Source organism: Cololabis saira, chromosome 5, assembly GCF_033807715.1.
Source record: "Cololabis saira isolate AMF1-May2022 chromosome 5, fColSai1.1, whole genome shotgun sequence".
Taxonomy (NCBI): domain Eukaryota; kingdom Metazoa; phylum Chordata; class Actinopteri; order Beloniformes; family Belonidae; genus Cololabis; species Cololabis saira.
Window position 1 is genome coordinate 33,674,431 of NC_084591.1, and position 21,219 is coordinate 33,695,649.

Consider the following 21,219-nt stretch of genomic DNA (forward strand, 5'->3'; position numbering starts at 1 on the left):
CGTCACTTACCGCTGACTCGTGTGCAGTTGCCGGGTCCATACTGTGGGAACTGATCCTTCGATGAGGGTAAATGTCGATGCAAAACCTAATTTCTACTGTCCCCTCGCTGTTCAAACAGCCACCACTTCTAAACAAGAGTTGTGGGCGTCGTTTCAGCAGCGGAGGACGGCCTATGGAAATCTGCTCCCGTCGTGACGTCACGACGGGAGCAGATTCTGAACCGCTCAAAAAAGTCACATGAAACTGGGGGATTCTGCCGGGCGGGGGTACAGACCTTGCAGAAATTCATTGGATTTAATCTTTCCTGTGTTGGCAGGGTGAGGGGAAACCACTTTATATATGTTAAAACAAGAAAAAACGTGTTTTTCATAATAGGTCCCCTTTAATATGACCCGACGAGACGAAACGTGCATCGTTCACATGCCATCGGGACTCCATGTCCGTCAGAGCTCACTCGCATTCTGTCTCCACTTTCCTCCTTTTATACCTTTTACTTTGGAAGATTTAGTTGAGTATTTCATCTTTAGTACTTGGCTGCACACGCATGAACTTGAGATATCTCCTTCTTAAGTGCTTTAGGAGTGTGTTTACGGGAGGTTAGGTGAGGTCACACACTGAAGCTGCACGAGAAGCCTGGCTCCCGTCTCCGCTCCGACTCGTCCGGCAGCTCGTGTGTTGGGTTAAGGTCAGAAGACAAAGCAGCTTCCTGAAACAGTTGAACAAGAAACGCCGTAATCATAACTGATTTTTAACGTCCACTCTAGTTCTTTGAAATGTTCCACACGGTTGCCACCAATCATCAGTCGGCATGTGCAGCCGCGGCCAAACGTTCCTATCATGTCCCATGAGGACGGTCCGCAGGTTCCTCCCGACGCGTGCAGCTGATCTGTGTTTGTGCTGCAGGACTCCATCACAGAGGAGATGGTGGACTTGGTGGCGCCCTACCTGGAGATGGAGGACTACACCTTTGAGTCTGCCAAGAAGATTTGTGGAAACGTGGCCGGACTCTGCTCCTGGACTCTGGCCATGGTGGACTTCTACAAGATCAACAAGGAGGTGCTGCCGCTGAAGGTACGCAGATACTGTGGACACGTCATATTTCTCAAGCAGAGTAGCGATGCGGAGACTAGGAACTGACGAGTGTCTCGTGCTCGGGGGGGGGTTTATTGTGTCTATGAGTCTATTTGTTGTTGGTAGCAACATCAATGTTAAGCTAAGCTGCTTCATGGCAAGACTGCTCCTGGTCCAGGTCTTCTGTTCACCCGTATAATCAATCACTTTTCTTTCAGTCTCGATGTCTAGTTGATGTCTGGCGTCTGTGTTAGCAGCAACACGGGAGACATTAACACTTCAGAAATAGTTAAACACACACACACACCACAACATCACGCTGGGAGCGAAAGCTGAACGGAGAACTATGAGGGGCCGTACAAGCCATAATTCATTCTGACCCTCTCACACACATACATTCTCCTTTCACATACATATATTTTCACTCTCACACACACACACATTCTCCTTTCACATTCATATATTTTCACTCTCACACAAATACATTCTCCTTTCACATACATATATTTTCACTCTCACACACACACATTCTCCTTTCACATTCATATATTTTCACACTCACACAAATACATTCTCCTTTCACATACATATATTTTCACTCTCACACACACATACATTCTCCTTTCACATTCATATTTCACTCTCACACACATACATTCTCCTTTCACATACATATATTTTCACTCTCACACACATAAATTCTCCTTTCACTCTCACACACATATATTCTCCTTTCACATACATATATTTTCACTCTCACACACATACATTCTCCTTTCACTCTCACACACATAGTCTCCTTTCACATACATATATTTTCCCTCTCACACATACATTCTCCTTTCACTCTCACACACATATATTCTCCTTTCACATACGTATATACTATTCACACATATACTTTACTTTTCAACACATACATGTATTTTCACTCTCACATATATTTACACCCTAACCCTGATACAGGAAGCTCCTCCTTAAGCAGGAAGTCACTCTTATTCCAGGAAACACGCCCAAGACTTGCTCATCTTATCCTAACCTGATGCTAAATAGCATCATGCATAGCAATCATGCTAATAAAAGTCATTGTGTTTTCGTATCTAGTGCAGTTTTGCATTTCAGGAATAAGTAGCAATGAGAATGACATTCGCAATTTTTCTAATAACGTCTTACAATGTATTGAACGACTGCAAAGAGAAGCTACAGATTCTTTTGTTCGTGAGAGGCTGTATAGAGAACTTCGTGACCACTTTCAAACCTTATCTGGATTTCTGTCAAAGATTTGTTGAAGATTCAAGAAACAGAGAAGCAGGCAATACATTAGAGTCCTTGTTTAGATGTCTTCAGTTTTTGCTGACTGCTCATGAAACCAGACAAAGAACCGAGAACAGTTATGTCCTGCTGCCTCCACCTGTCATGACTGGACATCAAGGCAGACCTAGCCTGGCCACAACAGCAGCAGTAAACAGAGAAAAATAAACCAAGGCCTAAATTGTCATGCTAAGACATATGATCCGCATTTTTAGGGTTCAAAGCATTACATCTGTTAAGATGTGCTAGTAAACACATAAACATAGATGCAGTGATACAAGATTTTTACCCAAATCCAAGTCACAACTGATTATTTACACCACCTGACAGGTACCAGTACATAGGTACCAGTGTACCTATGTAATACATGTCAGCCTAAAACTGTCCCCTAAGTCAGTGGTCCCCAACCTTTTCTGAACCGCGGACCGGTTTAATGTCTGACCATATTTTCACGGCCCAATCTAAAGGTGTAGTTGATAAAAACGAAATAAAATGACAAGATCAGCATTAAAAACTGTGGTATTTTCTCTATAGTAATAATAATAATGATTTTTGAAAAAATAAAATAAAATAATGGAAATTGTAAATAACCATTAATATGAGTATTTTTATAAATGTGTTTTTATGTCTCATTAAAGTTATTTGAAGCCAGGCTTTTATTTTATTTATCAAGGAGGCCGATATTTAGTGCTTTTATTTTGAAGGCGTCTCGCCGAGACCTTGTAAACATCCGGTGCTTCGGACTTTAATGGTAAAAGTTTTAAGGCAGTAAAAAGTGTCTGAAAGACTAAACTAGTGTCTGGACTGCTAAAGTGGTGCCCAACTGACACAAAAAGCACCTTCTGATAAGGATTTGTTTTCTTTGCAAATGTTATGCCGTATTTATGTACATATTGAGTTTGGCTGTCAGCTGTAGGCCTGATTTATGGTCCGCGTTAAATCGACGGCGTAGCCTACGGCGTAGGGTGCACGGCGACGCACACCCTACGCCGTAGGCTCTGCGTAGGTGTAACGCGGAACCATAAATCAGCCTGTAGCTGTTATTACCGAGCGAGCAGCAGCTGCGTCGGTCTGTATTTAAGTTAAATTAAACTTCTATGAATGTAGAAAGACTAATTCTATTTTATTTTATTCCTTTATAGCTCTTACAGTGTGTTTGCAGTGTATTTATTGTACATCCAAGGAATAAAAACATTGTGAACCATCAGTTTGAGAGTCATCCATCATCAGGGGATGCTACAGAAATAATTGTTTCTCTCTGTGCGGCCCGGTACCAGATGACCCCCTTTTCCTTGACCAGGAGTTCCAGTTTGTGTTGCCGAGTCTGATATTGCAATGACTGCCGCCGTAATGCTCCGGTTTGCTCTGGTGTACGTTAGCTGCTTGGCCTGCTGAAGCTTCTCAGCCAATCACAGCGCGATAAATGACCTGCCTTCCGTTTCCACTATACTCCTTCCGTTTCAACTATACTTTCACTCACATACATACATTCTTCTTTTACATACATATATTCTTCTTTTACATACATACATTCTTCTTTTACATACATACATTCTTCATTTACATACATACATTCTTCTTTTACATACATACATTCTTCTTTTACATACATACATTCTTCTCTTACATACATATATTCTTCTCATACATACATATATTCTTCTCTTACATACATATATTATTTATAGTTGTGCGTGAGAGCAAAATGTATGAATGTGTGTGTTAAAATATATAAATATGAGAGTGAAAATATATGAATCTGAAAGGAGAATGTGTGTGTGTGTGAGAGTGAAAATATATGTATGTGAAAGGAGAATGTATTTGTGTGAGAGTGAAAATATATGAATGTGAAAGGAGAATGTGTGTGTGCGAGAGTGAAAATATATGTATGTGAAAGGAGAATGTATGTGTGTGAGAGGGTCAGAATGAATTATGGCTTGTACGGCCCCTCATAGAGAACAACTGAAGACGACGTTCTGTCAACATGAGGGCCTAAAGGTGCCAGGCTGATTTTAGGACCCAAGTGCAGAACAACATCAGGTAGTACTGAAGAAGTCTCTGTTGACTGACATCTCACCAGGAAGCAGGTAGCAGGAAGCGACGGGAGGTTCGTCTCACCCCCCTATGGAGGGACTGGCTGGAATGGTGGTCGATGGAGAGGCAGCGTCAGAACATCAGCGAGGCAGAAGGGTTGTCTGGGACGGGCAGGTCGGGGCGGAGAGAAGACGGGATCAGGGAGGTTTGGTTTCCATCAGGGAGTCGAAACCAAGATGTCAATCTGAGAGTAAATGCTGGAGAGTAGCGCGTGCTGCAAAGACAACCTGGCCCTGGAGAAACGGTGCAGCTTAAAGGCTATGATGAGCAGTGAGGAGCTACAGGTGGGGCAGGAAGGAGAGAACTCACCACAACTGGCAGAGTGGGACAAAAGACGAGATACGCAGGATCAACCCTGTGGTCCTGCGTCGGCACCCTTCTGGATCCGACCCTCAACGCAGCAAGACTACTGGAAACTGTGGGGGTAACGTTGAGCAGCAGAGCTAATACGCAACCCGAAGTTTTGTACTTGTTTATTATGATTGATTTATCTATTTTCACCAATAGAAGTGGTAAAGTTATGATAGCAGATCAGCTGAGGGGGGGAAATATGTGTCATACATTCAAAGATGTAGTACATTTATTCCAGATTTGGTCAGAATTGGAGGTTTTTAGTTGAGGCAGTTTTTCCACTGATATGAAATCCATGAATACATTTTCCCAGAAGGTAACATCGATGGATCTTTCGGTTTTCCAGTTCATGAGGATGGTTTTCTCTTCGATGGTTAGGGCCATAGAGAGGATTCTACTGCAGTTGAACTGCCCCATGTAGCAGGCAAGCGTGTGTCTGTTTGACTTTGCGATCACCTGTACCGGTTTTGTATCTTTTTTTGTGTCCAGGCTAACCTAAAACTGCAGGAGACCCGTCTGGGAGACGCTCAGGCTGAACTTAGTAAAGCTCAAAATCAGCTGGATGCAAAACAGCAGGAGCTGGACGCTGTGGAGGTAAAAACACACACACACACACACGTGAATGGACGATTCTGCTTTTGTTTGACTCATTTCGTGAAGTTGGTCTGCTGAGTTTTGATGTCTCAGTTTGCATTATTGAAACCACAAGTAGCTGAAATTGTTATGTAAATAAAAACCTTGTTTTAAGAGAAATAAAAGCTCCTGTGTGTCTTTTACCCCCAGGTTTACTTTTCATTGATGTAAATGTGTGAGTAACTGGTGTCTCCTGAACATTACCTTCAGGCGCTCTACAATGCTGCCATGAAGGAGAAGCAGGACCTGGAAGACGACGCGCAGAGCTGCCGCCGTAAGATGGCTAACGCCACGGCTCTGATCGACGGGCTGGGAGAAGAGAAGGTACGCCCCCGGCCCTCACCCGGCCCTCACCCAGCCGTCACCTGTCCTCCGTCTCACCCCTGGTCTTGTGTTGTTTCAGGTCCGTTGGACCGAAAGCAGCGCCACGTTCCAGACCCAGATCCAACACCTGGTCGGGGATGTGCTTCTGTCCACGGGCTTCCTGTCCTATTCTGGCCCGTTCAACCAGGAATACCGCAGCCTGCTGCTGCAGCTGTGGACCAAGGAGATGGAGGAACAGTTCATCCCCTTCAGTCCTGTGAGATCCCTGCTCTGATGCTCCTGAGAATGAGATCCTTTTACTCTGTCAGCATGTTTTCTGATCTCTCTTTAGAAAGTAAAAGTCTGAACCAGAGATCAGAGAACAAGTTACGTTTTACAGCATCTCCGCCTTATTTTTCCTCTAAGCAGAATATAATCATTATGGGTTGAATCATAATTTTCTAAATAGAGCAATTGTTTCACAGAGATTGATTCAAGACATATATATATATATATATATATATATATATATATATATATATATATATAATTTTTTATTTTTATTTATTTATTTTATTTATTTATAAAAAAGTACAGACAAATTCAGGTTGCGCCGCGTTGCACACTCCACGCTGCACGCCACGCCGTGCCTGACGTGTACCTCCCACAAATTGTAACTACCCATCGAGAGGTCGCGGACCAAAGCAGACCGAGAGGGCTGTGATTGGTTTGCTTGGTAGCAACGCATTTCCGGTTCCGTTTCGTGAAACAGTCATGAACTTTCAGCGCTCTTTTCTTCGTGTGCGTGTGATTTTTGTTTTTGTTTTTTGCACAATAGTTGTCCTTATCTCTTTGATTCACTGTGAGCGGAAAAGTCGGATAAACCATTCAGGAAAAGAACGCACCCCCCACCCCTAGCGGTCGTGGGGGGTACTGCACCACGGCGAAATGGAGTGTTGGAGAATTCCGGAGGGTTCACGACGACGTCACGGCAACGGCGTCACGGCAACGGCGTCACGGCAACGGCGTCACGGCAACGGCGCCACGGCAACGGCGTCACGGCAACGGCGTGTGCTCTGCGTTGGTGTAGCGCAGAACCTTAATCCAGCCTTTACTGTGGAAGGTGGAGAGCCTTCGTCAGCGCTTAGTTATCCAATCCGTTGTTGGTGTAGAGAACGCCCACATTTAAAATCCATCGCGTTTCCACTGCCGCCAGCAGCTGCACTTCCAAGCTCCCTGCACACTGTCACAGCTGGACACGTCACAACCCAGGCAGACAGCCGCAGCGGATAATAACATACGTAGAGTTAGTGAAAAGATACAAAAGACAGTGTGCAACATACAGCTGTACACCCTTTATATAACATATTAGAGATTTTTTTTTTAATGCAAGATAAATAACACCACGAGGGAAGTTTTTCTGGAATGCTTTTTTTGTAAATGTTAATCTGCATAAGGCATGGCTTGTTCCTTTTAGATTTTGTATCACAAATAAAATCAGAGAACTGCACTTAAAAATACTACATAACATATATCCATTGAACACATATATTTCAAGAGTTCCTGATATTGATAACAAGTGTACGTTTTGTTAAGCTGAACTTGAATATATATACATATCAGTGTTTCCCCTAGTATTTTTTTCAGGCCCGGTGGTACCCACCGAAAAAACCCTAAACAGACAAGGCGCGTTGGACGGCATATTGGACATGGGACATGTGACATGTGACATGCAGCAATATAATAAAGTTTTACATTAAAAATCATTGTAGGCCTATATTGCTGAATTATATCACTTCAATGAAATCATAAGGCTTAATCTAACCTTTAAACAAAGTTTCATGGGCCTGAAAGGCTGCAGTGTGCTGGTCTGACCCCATATGAGCATTGAGCATATCTTTTCTATATATTTCAGAGGGATCTCTATGAAAACCCTCCCCTTTTAACGGGCTGCTTGTGCTGACGGCATATGCGACAAAACATCCCTATTCACATTTGAGATTATATCAGTTATAAATGATTTAAACATTGTAGAAGATTTTTTTTTTCCCGTTTTGTTATAACAGAGTTACATGCATTTGACAATGCCTGGGGGAAAAATTTACCTTTAGTGGTTCTAGTGGAAAGACAATCTATTGTCTGTGTCATCATTATTGCTTACCGAAAAAAGAAGCTCAATCAGAACAAAAATGTAAGCTAAACAACAAATTGGAAATTTACGCCGGGGGGGTAAATGGGGGAGTGTGGTACAACCAAGGGCTGTATTTATGCTTATTAAGCCATTCGGGATCCCAGCCAGATGTTCTGTGTTTAGATGCGTTGTTTTTTACTGGGTCACCAGTCGGACCGGTGTCAGCGACAGTAAAGGCTGATTTATGGTTCAGCGTTACACCAACGCAGAGCCTACGGCGTAGTGTACGCGGCGTTGATTTAACGCGGAACCATAAATCAGCCTTAAGGGTAATTGAGAAGCCCCCCTCTTTCTCTCTTTCTCCCGTCTCACCTGCACCTGTCATTTTGTCTTCTGTTGCCTCTGTTACTCTCCCTTCATCTATTTTCCGTGGCTCCGGAGTCTGGCAGAAACATTTCTTTATATCATGTTGTCTGTCGCCAGCGATATTTTTTCTTTTTTTGACGGCGCCATAGTTGGCTAGCTACTAACTCTATACACCCCATAATGTATAATAATATGCCCACACTCTCAGCAGCGGTACTCGCATCGTTACTAGGCAACAAAGCAGGTTGACTCACGTTGCAGAACAGCGCTGCGCAGAGGTGCTCCTAAACGTAAATGATCATTGATTTATGAATGAATGGATACGTCGCTTATTTTTGGCATATTAAAATTTTTTTTAGGCCTGGCGGGGGGTCTCGTTGGCCTGGCGGCCCCGCCAGGCCTATACAATGGTAGGGGAAACACTGCATATATATACATATATTACTACATTGTGGAAAGAACTTGAGAGCTACATACTGTGGAAAACAGTATACTTTACTGTATAAAATGAACATAGAAGGGAAAAATGTTATTACTTATTTTGAATTCAAAGAGAAAATAATTTGCACTATTGTCAACCTCTATATTTTATTAGGTAAATTCCATATTCATACAAGTACATTTCGAAATTCAACCCCATAATTTAAGCTGTTTTTGATTGAAATTGATTATTTTTTTAAGTCTCTTAAATTAATCATAAACAAGAAATGTATATCAATAATTGATATTCATTTAGAAGTTTTCAACCTATAGGTTGTAACAATTACAGGTCTTGTTATGTATAGAATATTTTAGTGAAGTCTGTCACAGCATGTTTTTTTTATTCTTTTCTTTTTTTTCTCTCTTTCCTTTGCAATACATACTGTATCTGTGAAATTTTGGGCTCGTTCATTACGTTCACTTACATCCTGTCCATCTCTTGGGGGCCAAACCCCCCCGTCCTTAAAACCTTGTGACGCCCCTGATTCAAGAACAGCTGATTTAATAACGTGCTGCAACAAACTGTCTGCTGTGCAGGACCTGAACATGATCAGTCTGCTGGTAGACAACCCCACAATCGCCGAGTGGAACGTGCAGGGTTTACCCAGCGACGACCTGTCCATCCAGAACGGCATCGTGGTGACCAAGGCGTCGCGCTACCCGCTGCTCATAGACCCCCAGGGTCAGGGCAAGACCTGGATCCAGAACCGAGAGAAGAACCAGCAGCTGCAGGTGAGCATGGCTCACACTTTGGTCGGGCTTCTTCAGAAGGTTCAGCGTGTCAGCGTCCATGTGCTGTTTTCCTGTCTGTGACTGTCTCAGGTGACGTGTTTGAACCATAAATATTTCCGGACCCACCTGGAGGACTGTCTGTCTCAGGGGCGTCCAATGCTGCTGGAGGATATAGGAGAGGAGCTGGATCCGGTCCTGGACAACATTCTGGACAAAAACTACATCAAGTCTGGATCTACCTACAAGGTGAAACACACGATGATTCCTCTGTGAGGAACAAACCGTTTATGAGATCCACACGTTAAAACTCCTCCCCCTCCTGCAGGTGAGGGTTGGGGATAAGGAAGTGGATGTGATGAAGGGCTTCATGCTCTACATCACCACCAAGCTGGCCAACCCGGCCTACAGCCCCGAGATCAGCGCCAGGACAGCCGTGGTGGACTTCACCGTCACCCAGCGAGGCCTGGAGGAGCAGCTGCTGGGCCGAGTCATCCTGCTGGAGAGAGAGGTCACTGCCCGTCAGCTGTTCTGACTAGATTAGTGAGCCGTTCCCATCAGCCACAAACACTGGCGCTGCTCTCGACTGGACAATAATCCGGTAGTTTCTGCCCTTGTTGACGCCTGAACCGTCAAGTCGATGCTGTTATTGGTCCCTTTTGTTTGTTAGACTTACATTCTGACACAGATGCACGGGGTATTGGCCGATGCTGATGATTAAACACTTATCAGTGTCATTTAAGCATCAGATGAAGAATGTGTGTAGATTTTTACCACCTGGCTGGTGCACGTTGATGCAACGCTCGGTGAATGCTGGTCGTTGATACACTCACCGTCCAGCGCTGCCGTATCTGGCCCGTCCAACCAAGGACCGCTCCAGTGACAGAACTCTGAAATGAATCCCGAGTTCGGAGTTGCACAGCCCTGATCACACATCCTCTGATCTGGGTCATGTCAGTGTCTCAGTGGAGCCCAGAACAACGTTTGTTTTAGTTGAAGGATCAGAACGTTTGCAACAACACTTTTGCACCAAAAGCTATTATAGCACTTTAGGAGCATCAGGCCCTCTCTGCGCTTGAGGCGACGTCACGTGTTCATGTGTTTTCTCTCTGTGGGTCCAACAGAAGCTGGAGGCAGAGCGGGTCAACCTGCTGGAGGAGGTGGCCACCAATAAGAGGAAGATGCAGGAGCTGGAGGACAGTCTGCTGTTCCGACTGACCAGCACGCAGGGCTCGCTGGTGGAGGACGAATCCCTGATCGAGGTTCTGAAAAACACCAAGATCACCGCTAAGGAGGTTAGTCTGCGCTGCCATCTCCACGTTGCTCTGCCTCCGCTCGTTTCTCCGACTGGAGGTAAACCACTGAATCCTGTCTCTTTGTCCTCCAGGTGAGTAAGAAACTGTCTGTTGCTGCGGAGACGGAGGTGAAGATCAACATGGCCAGAGAGGAGTACCGTCCGGTGGCCACCAGGGGGAGCATCGTCTACTTCCTGATTGTAGAGATGTCACTGGTCAACATCATGTACCAAACGTCGCTGGTACAGTTCCTGGGCCTCTTTGACTCGTCCCTGAAGAACTCGGAGAAGTCTCCGCTCACCTCCGAACGCATCAGCAACATCATCAGCTTCCTCACATACCAGGTGCTGCTCCTCAGCCAGGATCAAGTCCAAACCCAGATCAGCTTGTTGTTTCTCTGAGCTGGCGGTTGTGTGGTGGTTCAACTGTGACCCTGTGGTCTCCCTCAGGTGTTCTCTTACACGGCCAGAGGTCTCTACGAGGAACACAAGCTGCTGTTCACCTTGCTCCTGGCTCTGAAGATCGACCTGCAGGCCAGGAAGATCATGCACCAGGAGGTGCACACCTTCCTCAAAGGTCACGCCCCATTCCTCCGTCACACTCCGCCTTCATCCCCCCGTTGTTTTTTTTTTAATTTTCTGTTTATTTTAAAAAGAAATTGTTTCCATATACAGTATTACATTCACTCCTTGGACCATTGCAAGGTCTTTCTCCAAAGTTCAACCACCTGTTTCCAATGAAATGGGGAAAGATGGATCCAAAAAAAAAAAAGGTCTTTGATCATAATGCTTTTCCAAGATTTTAAATAAGTTTGTGTAACATCCATCCATCCATCCATCCATCCATCCATCCATCCATCCATCCATCCATCCATCCATCCATCCATCCATCCATCCATCCATCCATCCATTATCTATACCCGCTTTATCCTTTGCAGGGTCACGGGGGTCTGCTGGAGCCTATCCCAGCTATTTTCAGGCGAGAGGCAGGGGGTTCACCCTGGACAGGTCACCAATAGTAAAACTGGGGGAGCTCTTTTCTCGTTATCGTCACAGCTTTGCAAGATGAAAAAGAAATAAAGTACAGTGTTAGAGTGGTGTCAGGTGTAGAGAGCAGGTCATCACAGAAAACACAGATTCAAATGAAATCAGATCTTACAGGCTTCATGTACTCAGTCTATTTAGACCGAATCCGATAGAACTTTTCTTTTTGTATTGTATTCCCAACCACTGTTCGTTCTGCAGAGCTTAAAATCTCTGGAATGCCCCCTTGTGGACAAAGGTATAATAGGTGGTTAAGCCTTTAGAAATCCATTTCTTAAATCTGTCGTCATTTTTATTTGGTCAGAATCATAGGCACACCACCTCAGGATTTTTGTAGAAGGTTCTAATCTACAAATTTTAACTACGTCCTGCCAGGACCTCAGCAAAATGTCAGACATGGGGTCCTCTGAAATCATCATATCCCTGTGCCTTCTACTTCTTTCCAACCTGCAGTGTATGTAGATGAACAAATTAATGGTCTCAGTTGAGCCACATAATAATATTCTTGTAGGCAGGGAAGGCCCATTCCCCCAATTTCTTTTATATTTAATCCTGGGCTTCTTCCCTTGCCATACATATCTCGATATTAACCTATCCCAGTCTAAGAATTGCTTATGTGGTATTTTTATCAGTAAACATTGAAAGAGATAAAGCAGTCTTGGAGGAACATTCATCCTGATTGATTCTATCCTAGAACTCAAACTCAAAAAGGGAATAACATTCCACCTTTGTATATCTGATTTTAACTTCAAATTCAGGGGTCCGTAATTGAGGTCAAACATTTTTAAAAGGTCCTTTGGCAGTAAGAGTCCCAGATATTTAATAAACTCTGCATCCCACATCCTCCCGTTTTACCCCAAATCATGAAGTCTGGCTGTCTGTGCAGGCGGCGCCTCTCTGGATCCAAAATCTGTCCAGGCCAAGCCTCAACGCTGGATCCAGGAGCAGACTTGGCTGAACCTGGTGCAGCTGTCTGGTCTGCATCTGTTCTCCAACATCCTGACTCAGGTTGGAGTTCTGATCGTCTCCCAGTCCGTCGGGAGTGTTCAGGACCTTCTCATCTGCAGCATTTGTGTCTGTCTGTCCAGGTGAACCAGAACGAGCGCGCCTGGAGGACGTGGTTTGATAGTCCGGCTCCAGAGGACACAGAACTACCTGACGGATATGAGGAGAAGATAAGCACCTTCCAGAAGCTCCTGCTCATTCGGAGCTGGTGTCCGGACCGGACCCTCATTCAGGTCCGAGCTCTCAGCTGTTCAGTGACGTGAAACTGATTCTCCTCAGAGGAGCCGTGGTGTCACACCAACACCAGTCCGTCGGGAGACGGTGTAACGCTTGTGTTTGTGCGCAGGCCCGGCGGTACATCTCACAGTCCTTGGGCTGTCGGTATGCCGAAGGCTCAGTCCTGGACCTGGAAACCATGTGGGCCGAGAGCAGCAACAGGACGCCGATGGTGTGTCTGCTGTCGATGGGCTCCGACCCTACAGAGAACATAGAGAAGCTCGCCAGGAGCAAGGTCAGTGGGCCAGGTAGATGGGCGTGGCAGAGGCAGCGAGCCGTGGGTGGTGGGTTTGAATCCCCTGCTCTGTGCCTGCAGGGTGCCGCGTGCCCCACCATCTCTATGGGGCAGGGCCAGGAGGTTCACGCCCGCAAGCTGCTGTCCAAGAGCATGCTGGCCGGCGGCTGGCTCCTGCTCCAGAACTGCCACCTGGGACTGGGCTTCCTGGACGAGCTGCTGGACACCGTCACCTTGACCCCTTCAAACAACGTGCATAAAAGTTTCAGGCTGTGGCTGTCGACCGACGTGCACCCCAGGTATCGGACACCACACAGCGTAGTACTACGACACATCCTCTGCACTTCCAGCGTCCCGTTGTCGGCATTAACATTCGTCCACTTGTCTCCTCTGTGCACTGGAACAGATTCCCCATCAACTTCCTCCAGTCCTCCATCAAGTTCACCAACGAACCTCCTCTCGGTACGAGTCCAGTTACCCTCGGTAGTCAGTTCAATCCCCTTTTCACCTTTAACCCTCTGGAGTCCGGGCTACAAATGACCTTTTTTGACTGTGGTTTCATTTCTATATTTGACTGTAAAAACTGTTCACCTTGCTTTGTTTGGGTTTAGTTCTGTCAGCACAACCTCACAAATGTTTGGTTTTCTTATGGCTCACTTACTTATCAGAAGAATCCACCCCATCATGAGTTGTTGTTTTGTAATTTCTTTCCTTAAATCCCTTCACATCTCCATCAGGGATGAAAGCGGGTCTGAAGAGGACCTTTGGTGGTATCACTCAGGATCAGTTGGAGATCAGCAACATGCCGCAGTGGAAACCTCTGCTGTACGCCGTGGCCTTCCTCCACACCACCGTGCAGGTGCCCGCCGCCCACCTCCTCCAAACTCTCCCCAGTCAGACATCATGTGAGACAAACCTGAGCTGATTTCTCCTCCCTTTTCTCATCTCTCTACATCCTTCCTTGCTTCCGACCGGTGACCAGGAGCGCCGTAAGTTCGGTCCTCTCGGCTGGAACATCCCGTATGAGTTCAACCAGGCGGATTTCACCTGCAGCATGCACTTTGTCCAGAACCACCTGGACGACATGGATCCGAAGAGAGGAGTGAACTGGAACTGTCTGCGCTACATGTTGGGTCAGTACTTCCTCTTGCACTCGCTGACCTGCTGGCACACCTCCAGATTCTGTAAACGTGGGATTAAATGAGGTTCTGAAGGATGAGAGTCGCAGCAGCTTCAAGAGACTCATGAGTGAGACAGTTTCCACTGCAATCACTTGGCTAGACAAAAATACAAGAGAAGATGATGCATGAGGAATTTGAAGCAATGAGATGTGAGGTCATTTACACCCAGCAGACCTGCCAGTAAGCCCCGCCACATGGTCAGGTATTCCGGCACTGTGGCTTTTTTTTTCTCGACTTTGACTGCTTTTTTTTTTTTTTTTTATGAAAAGATGAGTAACTTTAATGGCTTACATTTAAGTATGTGTTGATAGGCTACGGGATATTGTCAGTTTGAGTCAACCGAGTTCGTCTACCAATGGAATGAGAGGAAAGCGGATCTCGCGCTCAACCAAAATGAACACTAGAGCTGGGGCGGGTCTTTGACGGCAGCAGGGCGCAGAGCGGTGTGTTTCAGCCCGCCGGAACACCAACACTTGTGTATCACCAGAGACGTTCAATAAACGAGACAGCCCACTACGGTTTGGTTTCCTGTATCTGTGTCACGCAACAGCCACAGCTGACGTACCGCTGCACACGGCCCACCTGGTCTGTGATTAGGGTTGCCAACCGTCCCTTGAAAATGGAATCGTCCCGTATTTATAAACTAAAGTACGCGTCCCGTATTGAGCTGAAAAGGGACGCACTTTGTCCCGTATTACTGGGAGAGTCAAAAAATAGTCATAAAATGCCAGTGGAAAATGGCATTGAGCTGTTGAGTTCATAAGTTATTGTTTTCTGTTTTACTGCAACTGTATCCTACAGTCATGGCCTTTGAGGCACAAATATGTTTACATGTTTTCTACAGACTTTCTGTTTGCACTTTTGTTGTTGCACTAACAATGTGCACTATTACAGGATGGATGTTCTGCTTTCTTTCTATTGTATTCATTTATACAATTTTAAGTCAAGCAGGACAGGTTTCTGTTTCAGAAAGATACTTATTTTATGCATTTCATTTTGTTATTTTGTATTAAAGTAAATTGCTGGATAATTGTTCCATGTGTTCATGGCATTCAAAAATATGCATCTAAGTAAATTCAGGTTTGAGTCAAATAGTTAAAAAATCGTTTCACTCACAAAAAAAAGGGGCTAAAAAAAATTCACCACGGCAGGAAAGGTGAAGGCAATCGGGTTTGCCGGTCCTGCTGATGAGGTGTCCCTTATTTGTTTTTCAGGGAGTTGGCAACCCTATTTGTGATGCAAACATCCGTGTGTGTTCGTTCATTGTTGAACATGATGCATCCTTCACTATTGCTCAACCGTTTGTAAACCTACAGTATGTAAAAAGTTAGCTGTTGATAAAAAAGCTTTGACAAACCTGACCATTTCTAATCAGCATGCCAGTTATATGAATACACATGGCATGGCACCAGAGTTAAAAAAAACGGCTATCAGAGAAGCTCAAAAAGAGTGTTTTCATTAAACATTGATGAAGCCACCAGCTACAGCAGGACAAGATTATGAAAGTACTTGTTTGCTTTTTTGAAAATGATATGGCCAGAGTAACAACTCAACATCTGGGAAGCAGAAAAGTTAATCTTGCCAATGCTTCAGCAGTTATGCTGGAACTAGAAGATGTCCTGCAGTCTTATGAGTTTGAGTGGAAACAAGTCACAAGTTTTCTACTGGACAATTGTGCCGTTATGAAGGGAAAGAGGACTGGACTTGAGACACGAGCTAGGAGGGAGAACCAGCAACCACCTCCTCAGGGCCAGCCAGGTTCTTTCCTCTCTTTTATTCTTCAACTGTTGCACTGTAGGTGTTTTGCAAATTTAAAAAAATAATAGTGGAAATGAGATATATATATATATTTATTTATTGTCCTTTACTGAATTAAATGGTTGCTAATCAATAAATCCATCAATTAATTAGCCTGCCTGAGTTTCACCTGCCCTTATAACATTATGACCTTTAATTTAAAATATTCATATTTTAGATTGTAGGTCATCTTATACCCTGTCAAACACAATGACAACTAGCGAAACTTGATATCAAAAGTATCCATAGTGAAAAGGAAAATTATATTCAAAGGATGTCATTTTTGTTGTTTGCCAAATTGCCGAGCGCATGTGGCCCCGCTCCCGGAAAAAAGTTCAGGCTCAGGATTTTTTTTTTTACTTTAAGCCCTGCATGGTTACAGATGACAACATCCATGATCATCGCAGTCCCAGACCGTAGGAGAAGACAGCAGTTGAAATCATTGCTGTAATTTATCTTTGAACAAACGTGGATCTTTTGGATGTTAAATTGGACTTAGTTTGGATTTAAGAAATAAAATAAACCCTACTGTCCTGAGCTCTTATCGACATCACCACTGAATGTAGGTTCACCTCGATTATGACTAATGAACAGTTATTTGGTTTTTGCTCGGTAAATATGATCAGCTGGGGTGTTTCTCTAATGAAAGTGTACATAATAATAGTAATAATAGGAATTTACAAATATTTCAAAGGAGTCACACACAAATGAAATTGTTAGGGTTATTTATTGAAGACTCTGGGAAAGGTAAGTTGAAAATAGCAACCTCATTTATTACAACAAAGTAAATTATTGCAAATCTTATTATATGGAGTTGTGAAAAATAACTTATATCTCTTCTAAACAACTATTTGAAATAAGGCCAGGGAAAATGAGAAAAAAACACTTTAAAATAATCATGTTCTTAACAGAAGAAACTGAAAACCTTTGCTTCTCTGTTTTAGACAGCACCGTTTCCAACTTCACAAAGGAAAACTGACAGGTCTTTTAACCAACGTGCAGGAATGTGGATGAAAGAGCGATTCACTTTGTCATGCAGGAGAGGTCCAGTACGGTGGACGGGTGACTGATGACTTGGACAAGTGTCTCCTCAACACCTTCACCCGTGTCTGGTTCAGCGAGAACACCTTCAGCAGCGAATTCTACTTCTATAAAGGCTACAGCATTCCCGCCAAGGCCAAAAGCGTCCAGGACATCCTGCAGCACATCGAGGAGCTGCCGCTCGTCGACTCGCCTGAGGTGAGAACCGCCTACCTAGTGCTAACCATACTTACTGATATTAGTACTCCTTTTTTGTTGCTACGGCCGCTATTGATTGAATGAAGGGGAACAAGCACGTGACGTGCACGTTTTCTGTCCTTTGGTGTATTTTTATTAAGCTTGAACAGCTTTTCAGTGAGCAGGACTGCTGATGAAGACCAAACAGTCCCTGCACTTCTGATCCTGTACCTGTGAACCCGTTCACTCTCTTGGATGTCACCTTTTTCATGCATCATGGTTCTTCCATCTTTCTGGCTGCAGGTGTTTGGGCTTCACCCTAATGCTGACATCACCTGCCAGACCAACCTGACCAACGAGATGCTCTGCACCATCGTCAACATCCAGCCGAAGGACAGCGGCGCCGCAGCCGGGGAGACCAGGGAGGCCTGCGTGCAAAGAGCCGTCAACGACATGCTGGACAAGTTGCCACCCAACTACGTTCCTCACGAGGTTTGTGTTCTCAGCCGCACGGACGAGCCACCGAACCAGCACCAGAACCTCGACACTGTATTGATCTGTATTGATCCTGAGGCCAACCGAGGAGACGACCTGAAACTCAACTCAAAATGAATCACCGGGATGTGAGACTTTGTGTGGGAGGGGCCGGGATGGATGGGAGGAGAGACCAGCCGGGTTGAGATGGTCTGGACACACTCATCAGTACTGAGCTCTCCCTTCATGTTGTGCAGGTCAAAGGTCAACTGCAGAAGATGGGTCCACTTCAGCCAATGAACATCTTCCTCCAACAGGAAGTGGACCGCATGCAGCGGGTCATCAGTATCGTGCGGAGCACGCTCACGGACCTGGGACTGGCCATCGATGGTCAGTCAGCACGCTCACACACTGTTGCATGTAGTCATGGTTGGTTGCACCAACAAAGATCTGTTTCTTCTGGCTGAGTGTGAGAAAGTGAGCAACCCCTCCCCTTCTCACCATCACCGGACATTTTTTTAATGTGTGTAGCAGAGTGGAGGATTGGGCGTGGTCTGCGGGGGAGCAGCACACAGGTGTGCCTGGTTCTACTGATTGTGGCACACCTGTGTCCAATCAACCTCACCACCCTGCCTGGGTTTATAAACTGCAGCTGTATACCAGAAACGAGTCGGCTGGAATGGAGGTAGCTTGCAGACAGGCTATGCCCCTTTGTGCCATTTGTAGACTACAGATTTGGCCTTCACCTGTATGTCTTTGTGTTTTTTTACCATAAAAAGCCTTATTTTTTGGCATTCTACGATCTGCAAGGTTCTTTTTACACCTCATCACCCAGGTCCAGTTTTGCCTTGTCCCCTTATACGTGGGGAGGCCGCTCTGGTTCCTCACATTTGGTGTCAGGAGTGGGATCTTTGGCGCCACCTGAAAACTGGAGAGAAGAGGTGGGAAGCGACGCCGTGGGTTTGGCGGAGTCTGGGAGACCCGGTGACCAGCAGGAGTCTGGGAGACCCGGTGACCAGCAGGAGTCTGGGAGACCCGGTGACCAGCAGGAGTCTGGGAGACCCGGTGACCAGCAGGAGTCTGGGAGACCCGGTGACCAGCAGGAGTCTGGGAGACCCGGTGACCAGCAGGAGTCTGGGAGACCCGGTGACCAGCAGGAAGCGTCCTCGGATACCGGGAGGAAGCGTCCTCGGATACCGGGAGGAAGCGTCCTCGGATACCGGGAGGAAGCGTCCTCGGCAACTGGGAGGAAGCGGCCGTTTTCCTGTCTCGCAACGGGGTTGGCGAGACTCCAGAGGGGGAGGGAAGTGTGAGAAAGTGAGCAACCCCTCCCCTTCTCACCATCACCGGACATTTTTTTAATGTGTGTAGCAGAGTGGAGGATTGGGCGTGGTCTGCGGGGGAGCAGCACACAGGTGTGCCTGGTTCTACTGATTGTGGCACACCTGTGTCCAATCAACCTCACCACCCTGCCTGGGTTTATAAACTGCAGCTGTATACCAGAAACGAGTCGGCTGGAATGGAGGTAGCTTGCAGACAGGCTATGCCCCATTGTGACATTTTTTAAAACTACTGTTTTTGCCTTTATGTCTTTGTGCTTTGTTTTGGCACACAATAAAAAGCCTTATTTTTTGGCATTCTACGCTCTGCAAGGTTCTATTTACACCTCATCACCAAGCTCCAGTTTTGCCTTGTCCCCTTGTACGTGGGGAGGCCGCTCTGGTTCCTCACACTGAGTTTTATAAAAGTGAGCTAAAAATGTTCAAAAGCAGCTTTACAGAGCTGCCAAACACGTTAAAGCCAGTCCAGGTCTCTAGTGTCGATTTTAAAATTTACATTAATTAAACTATTAAGTACAAAATAAGTGGAATAGTAAAACAATAAATAATCCAGTAACGATAAAAGAAGGGGATGTTTTCTGTTTTCCTGCCGCATCTCTGGACGCCGTTACTGTCGGTCTGACCCTTCACCGCCACACCGACACGGATCAGGTGGCTTGACTCTGGGTCCCAGTTTAACTCAGGCTGACTGAAGATTATTCCAGAAGTTAAAAGTGAGGTTCCTCAGGTATGAGACTCAGACTACGAGGTTCATGCGACTGGTGTCTGTGCTGCTGCAGGGACCATCATCATGTCGGAGGAGCTGCGCGACGCTCTGGACTGCATCTTCGACGCTCGCATCCCTCGTACGTGGCTCCGCATCAGCTGGCCGTCGGACACCTTGGGTTTCTGGTTCGGCGAGCTTCTGGAGAGGAACATCCAGCTCAGCGACTGGATTCAAGCCGGTCGGCCAAAGCAGTTCTGGCTCGCTGGCTTCTTCAATCCACAGGTGGGTTTGGTTTTCGGGGACGCTGAGGATCGTAGACAGGTTCTGTTTACTGGTGTTTTTGTTCCAGGGCTTTCTGACGGCCATCCGCCAGGAGACCACCCGCTCAAATGTATCCAAGGGCTGGGCTCTGGACACCGTCACCCTGAGCAACGACGTCACCAAGAAGATGAAGGAGGACGTGACGGCCCCGCCCCCCCAGGGTGTGGGCGGGGTCTACATCTATGGCCTGTCCCTGGATGGGGCAGGGTGGGATCGCCGTGGTGTGAAACTTGCAGAAGCACCGTCCAAGGTTAGGCTCTCCTTTCTCATCTTGTCTCAATGTTAAATTGTTGTCACAAAGTCCGCTCTGGCTACAGATGTTTAATGTTTTAATGAAATGATTAAAGTCTTTTTAAAAAATGAGTCTGTGTGTACCAGAGCTCATAGATCCTCCTTTAGTAGCAACCGTTGGTGTCAGTTCCTGCCGGACTTCCTGAGTCCTCCGGCGCTCGTTCCAGAGCATCTGCCCCCGCAGCTCCCTGAGCGAGCTTCAACCCATGTTTTCCTTCAGTAATATCCCGTTTTTGGTCCCCACAGATCCTCTTCACTCTGCTGCCAGTGGTCCACGTCTTCGCCGTCAACGCCGCCGCCGCGAAGCCGCCGCAGGGCGCCGGCGGCGGCATCAGCCTGTACTCGTGTCCGGTGTACAAGAAGCCGCGCCGCACCGACCTCAACTTCATCTTCTGCCTTTCTCTGCGGAGCGTGAAGCCGGTGGAACACTGGACCATGCGAGGCGTCGCTCTACTCTGCCACTGCAAGTAACCTGCTGGCGGAGGTCACATGACCAGAGGCTGCTGGCCCTCTACTGCCCTGGTCTTACATACAGTTTAAAAAATCTACTTTGGTTAACATGATTTT

The 21,219-nt window shown here is 46.0% G+C and overlaps 1 protein-coding gene across 1 annotated transcript in view; it reads left to right on the forward strand.

The window, feature by feature from the left end:
- The window catches only part of LOC133444885 (dynein axonemal heavy chain 5-like), a 97,047-nt gene extending 75,871 nt beyond the window's left edge, over positions 1-21,176 (forward strand). The window contains exons 76-98 of the mRNA XM_061722780.1: positions 905-1,072; positions 5,318-5,422; positions 5,672-5,785; positions 5,865-6,041; positions 9,279-9,473; positions 9,564-9,719; positions 9,799-9,981; positions 10,595-10,765; positions 10,858-11,109; positions 11,215-11,341; positions 12,695-12,816; positions 12,897-13,046; positions 13,160-13,324; positions 13,406-13,623; positions 13,731-13,786; positions 14,062-14,183; positions 14,307-14,457; positions 17,342-17,541; positions 17,824-18,012; positions 18,252-18,384; positions 20,114-20,322; positions 20,390-20,611; positions 20,899-21,176. Of these exons, the coding sequence (XP_061578764.1) occupies positions 905-1,072; positions 5,318-5,422; positions 5,672-5,785; positions 5,865-6,041; positions 9,279-9,473; positions 9,564-9,719; positions 9,799-9,981; positions 10,595-10,765; positions 10,858-11,109; positions 11,215-11,341; positions 12,695-12,816; positions 12,897-13,046; positions 13,160-13,324; positions 13,406-13,623; positions 13,731-13,786; positions 14,062-14,183; positions 14,307-14,457; positions 17,342-17,541; positions 17,824-18,012; positions 18,252-18,384; positions 20,114-20,322; positions 20,390-20,611; positions 20,899-21,123 (3,810 nt within the window). The 3' untranslated portion in view covers positions 21,124-21,176. The remainder of the gene's footprint in view (positions 1-904; positions 1,073-5,317; positions 5,423-5,671; positions 5,786-5,864; positions 6,042-9,278; positions 9,474-9,563; positions 9,720-9,798; positions 9,982-10,594; positions 10,766-10,857; positions 11,110-11,214; positions 11,342-12,694; positions 12,817-12,896; positions 13,047-13,159; positions 13,325-13,405; positions 13,624-13,730; positions 13,787-14,061; positions 14,184-14,306; positions 14,458-17,341; positions 17,542-17,823; positions 18,013-18,251; positions 18,385-20,113; positions 20,323-20,389; positions 20,612-20,898) is intronic.
- The last annotated feature ends 43 nt before the right edge of the window (positions 21,177-21,219 follow it).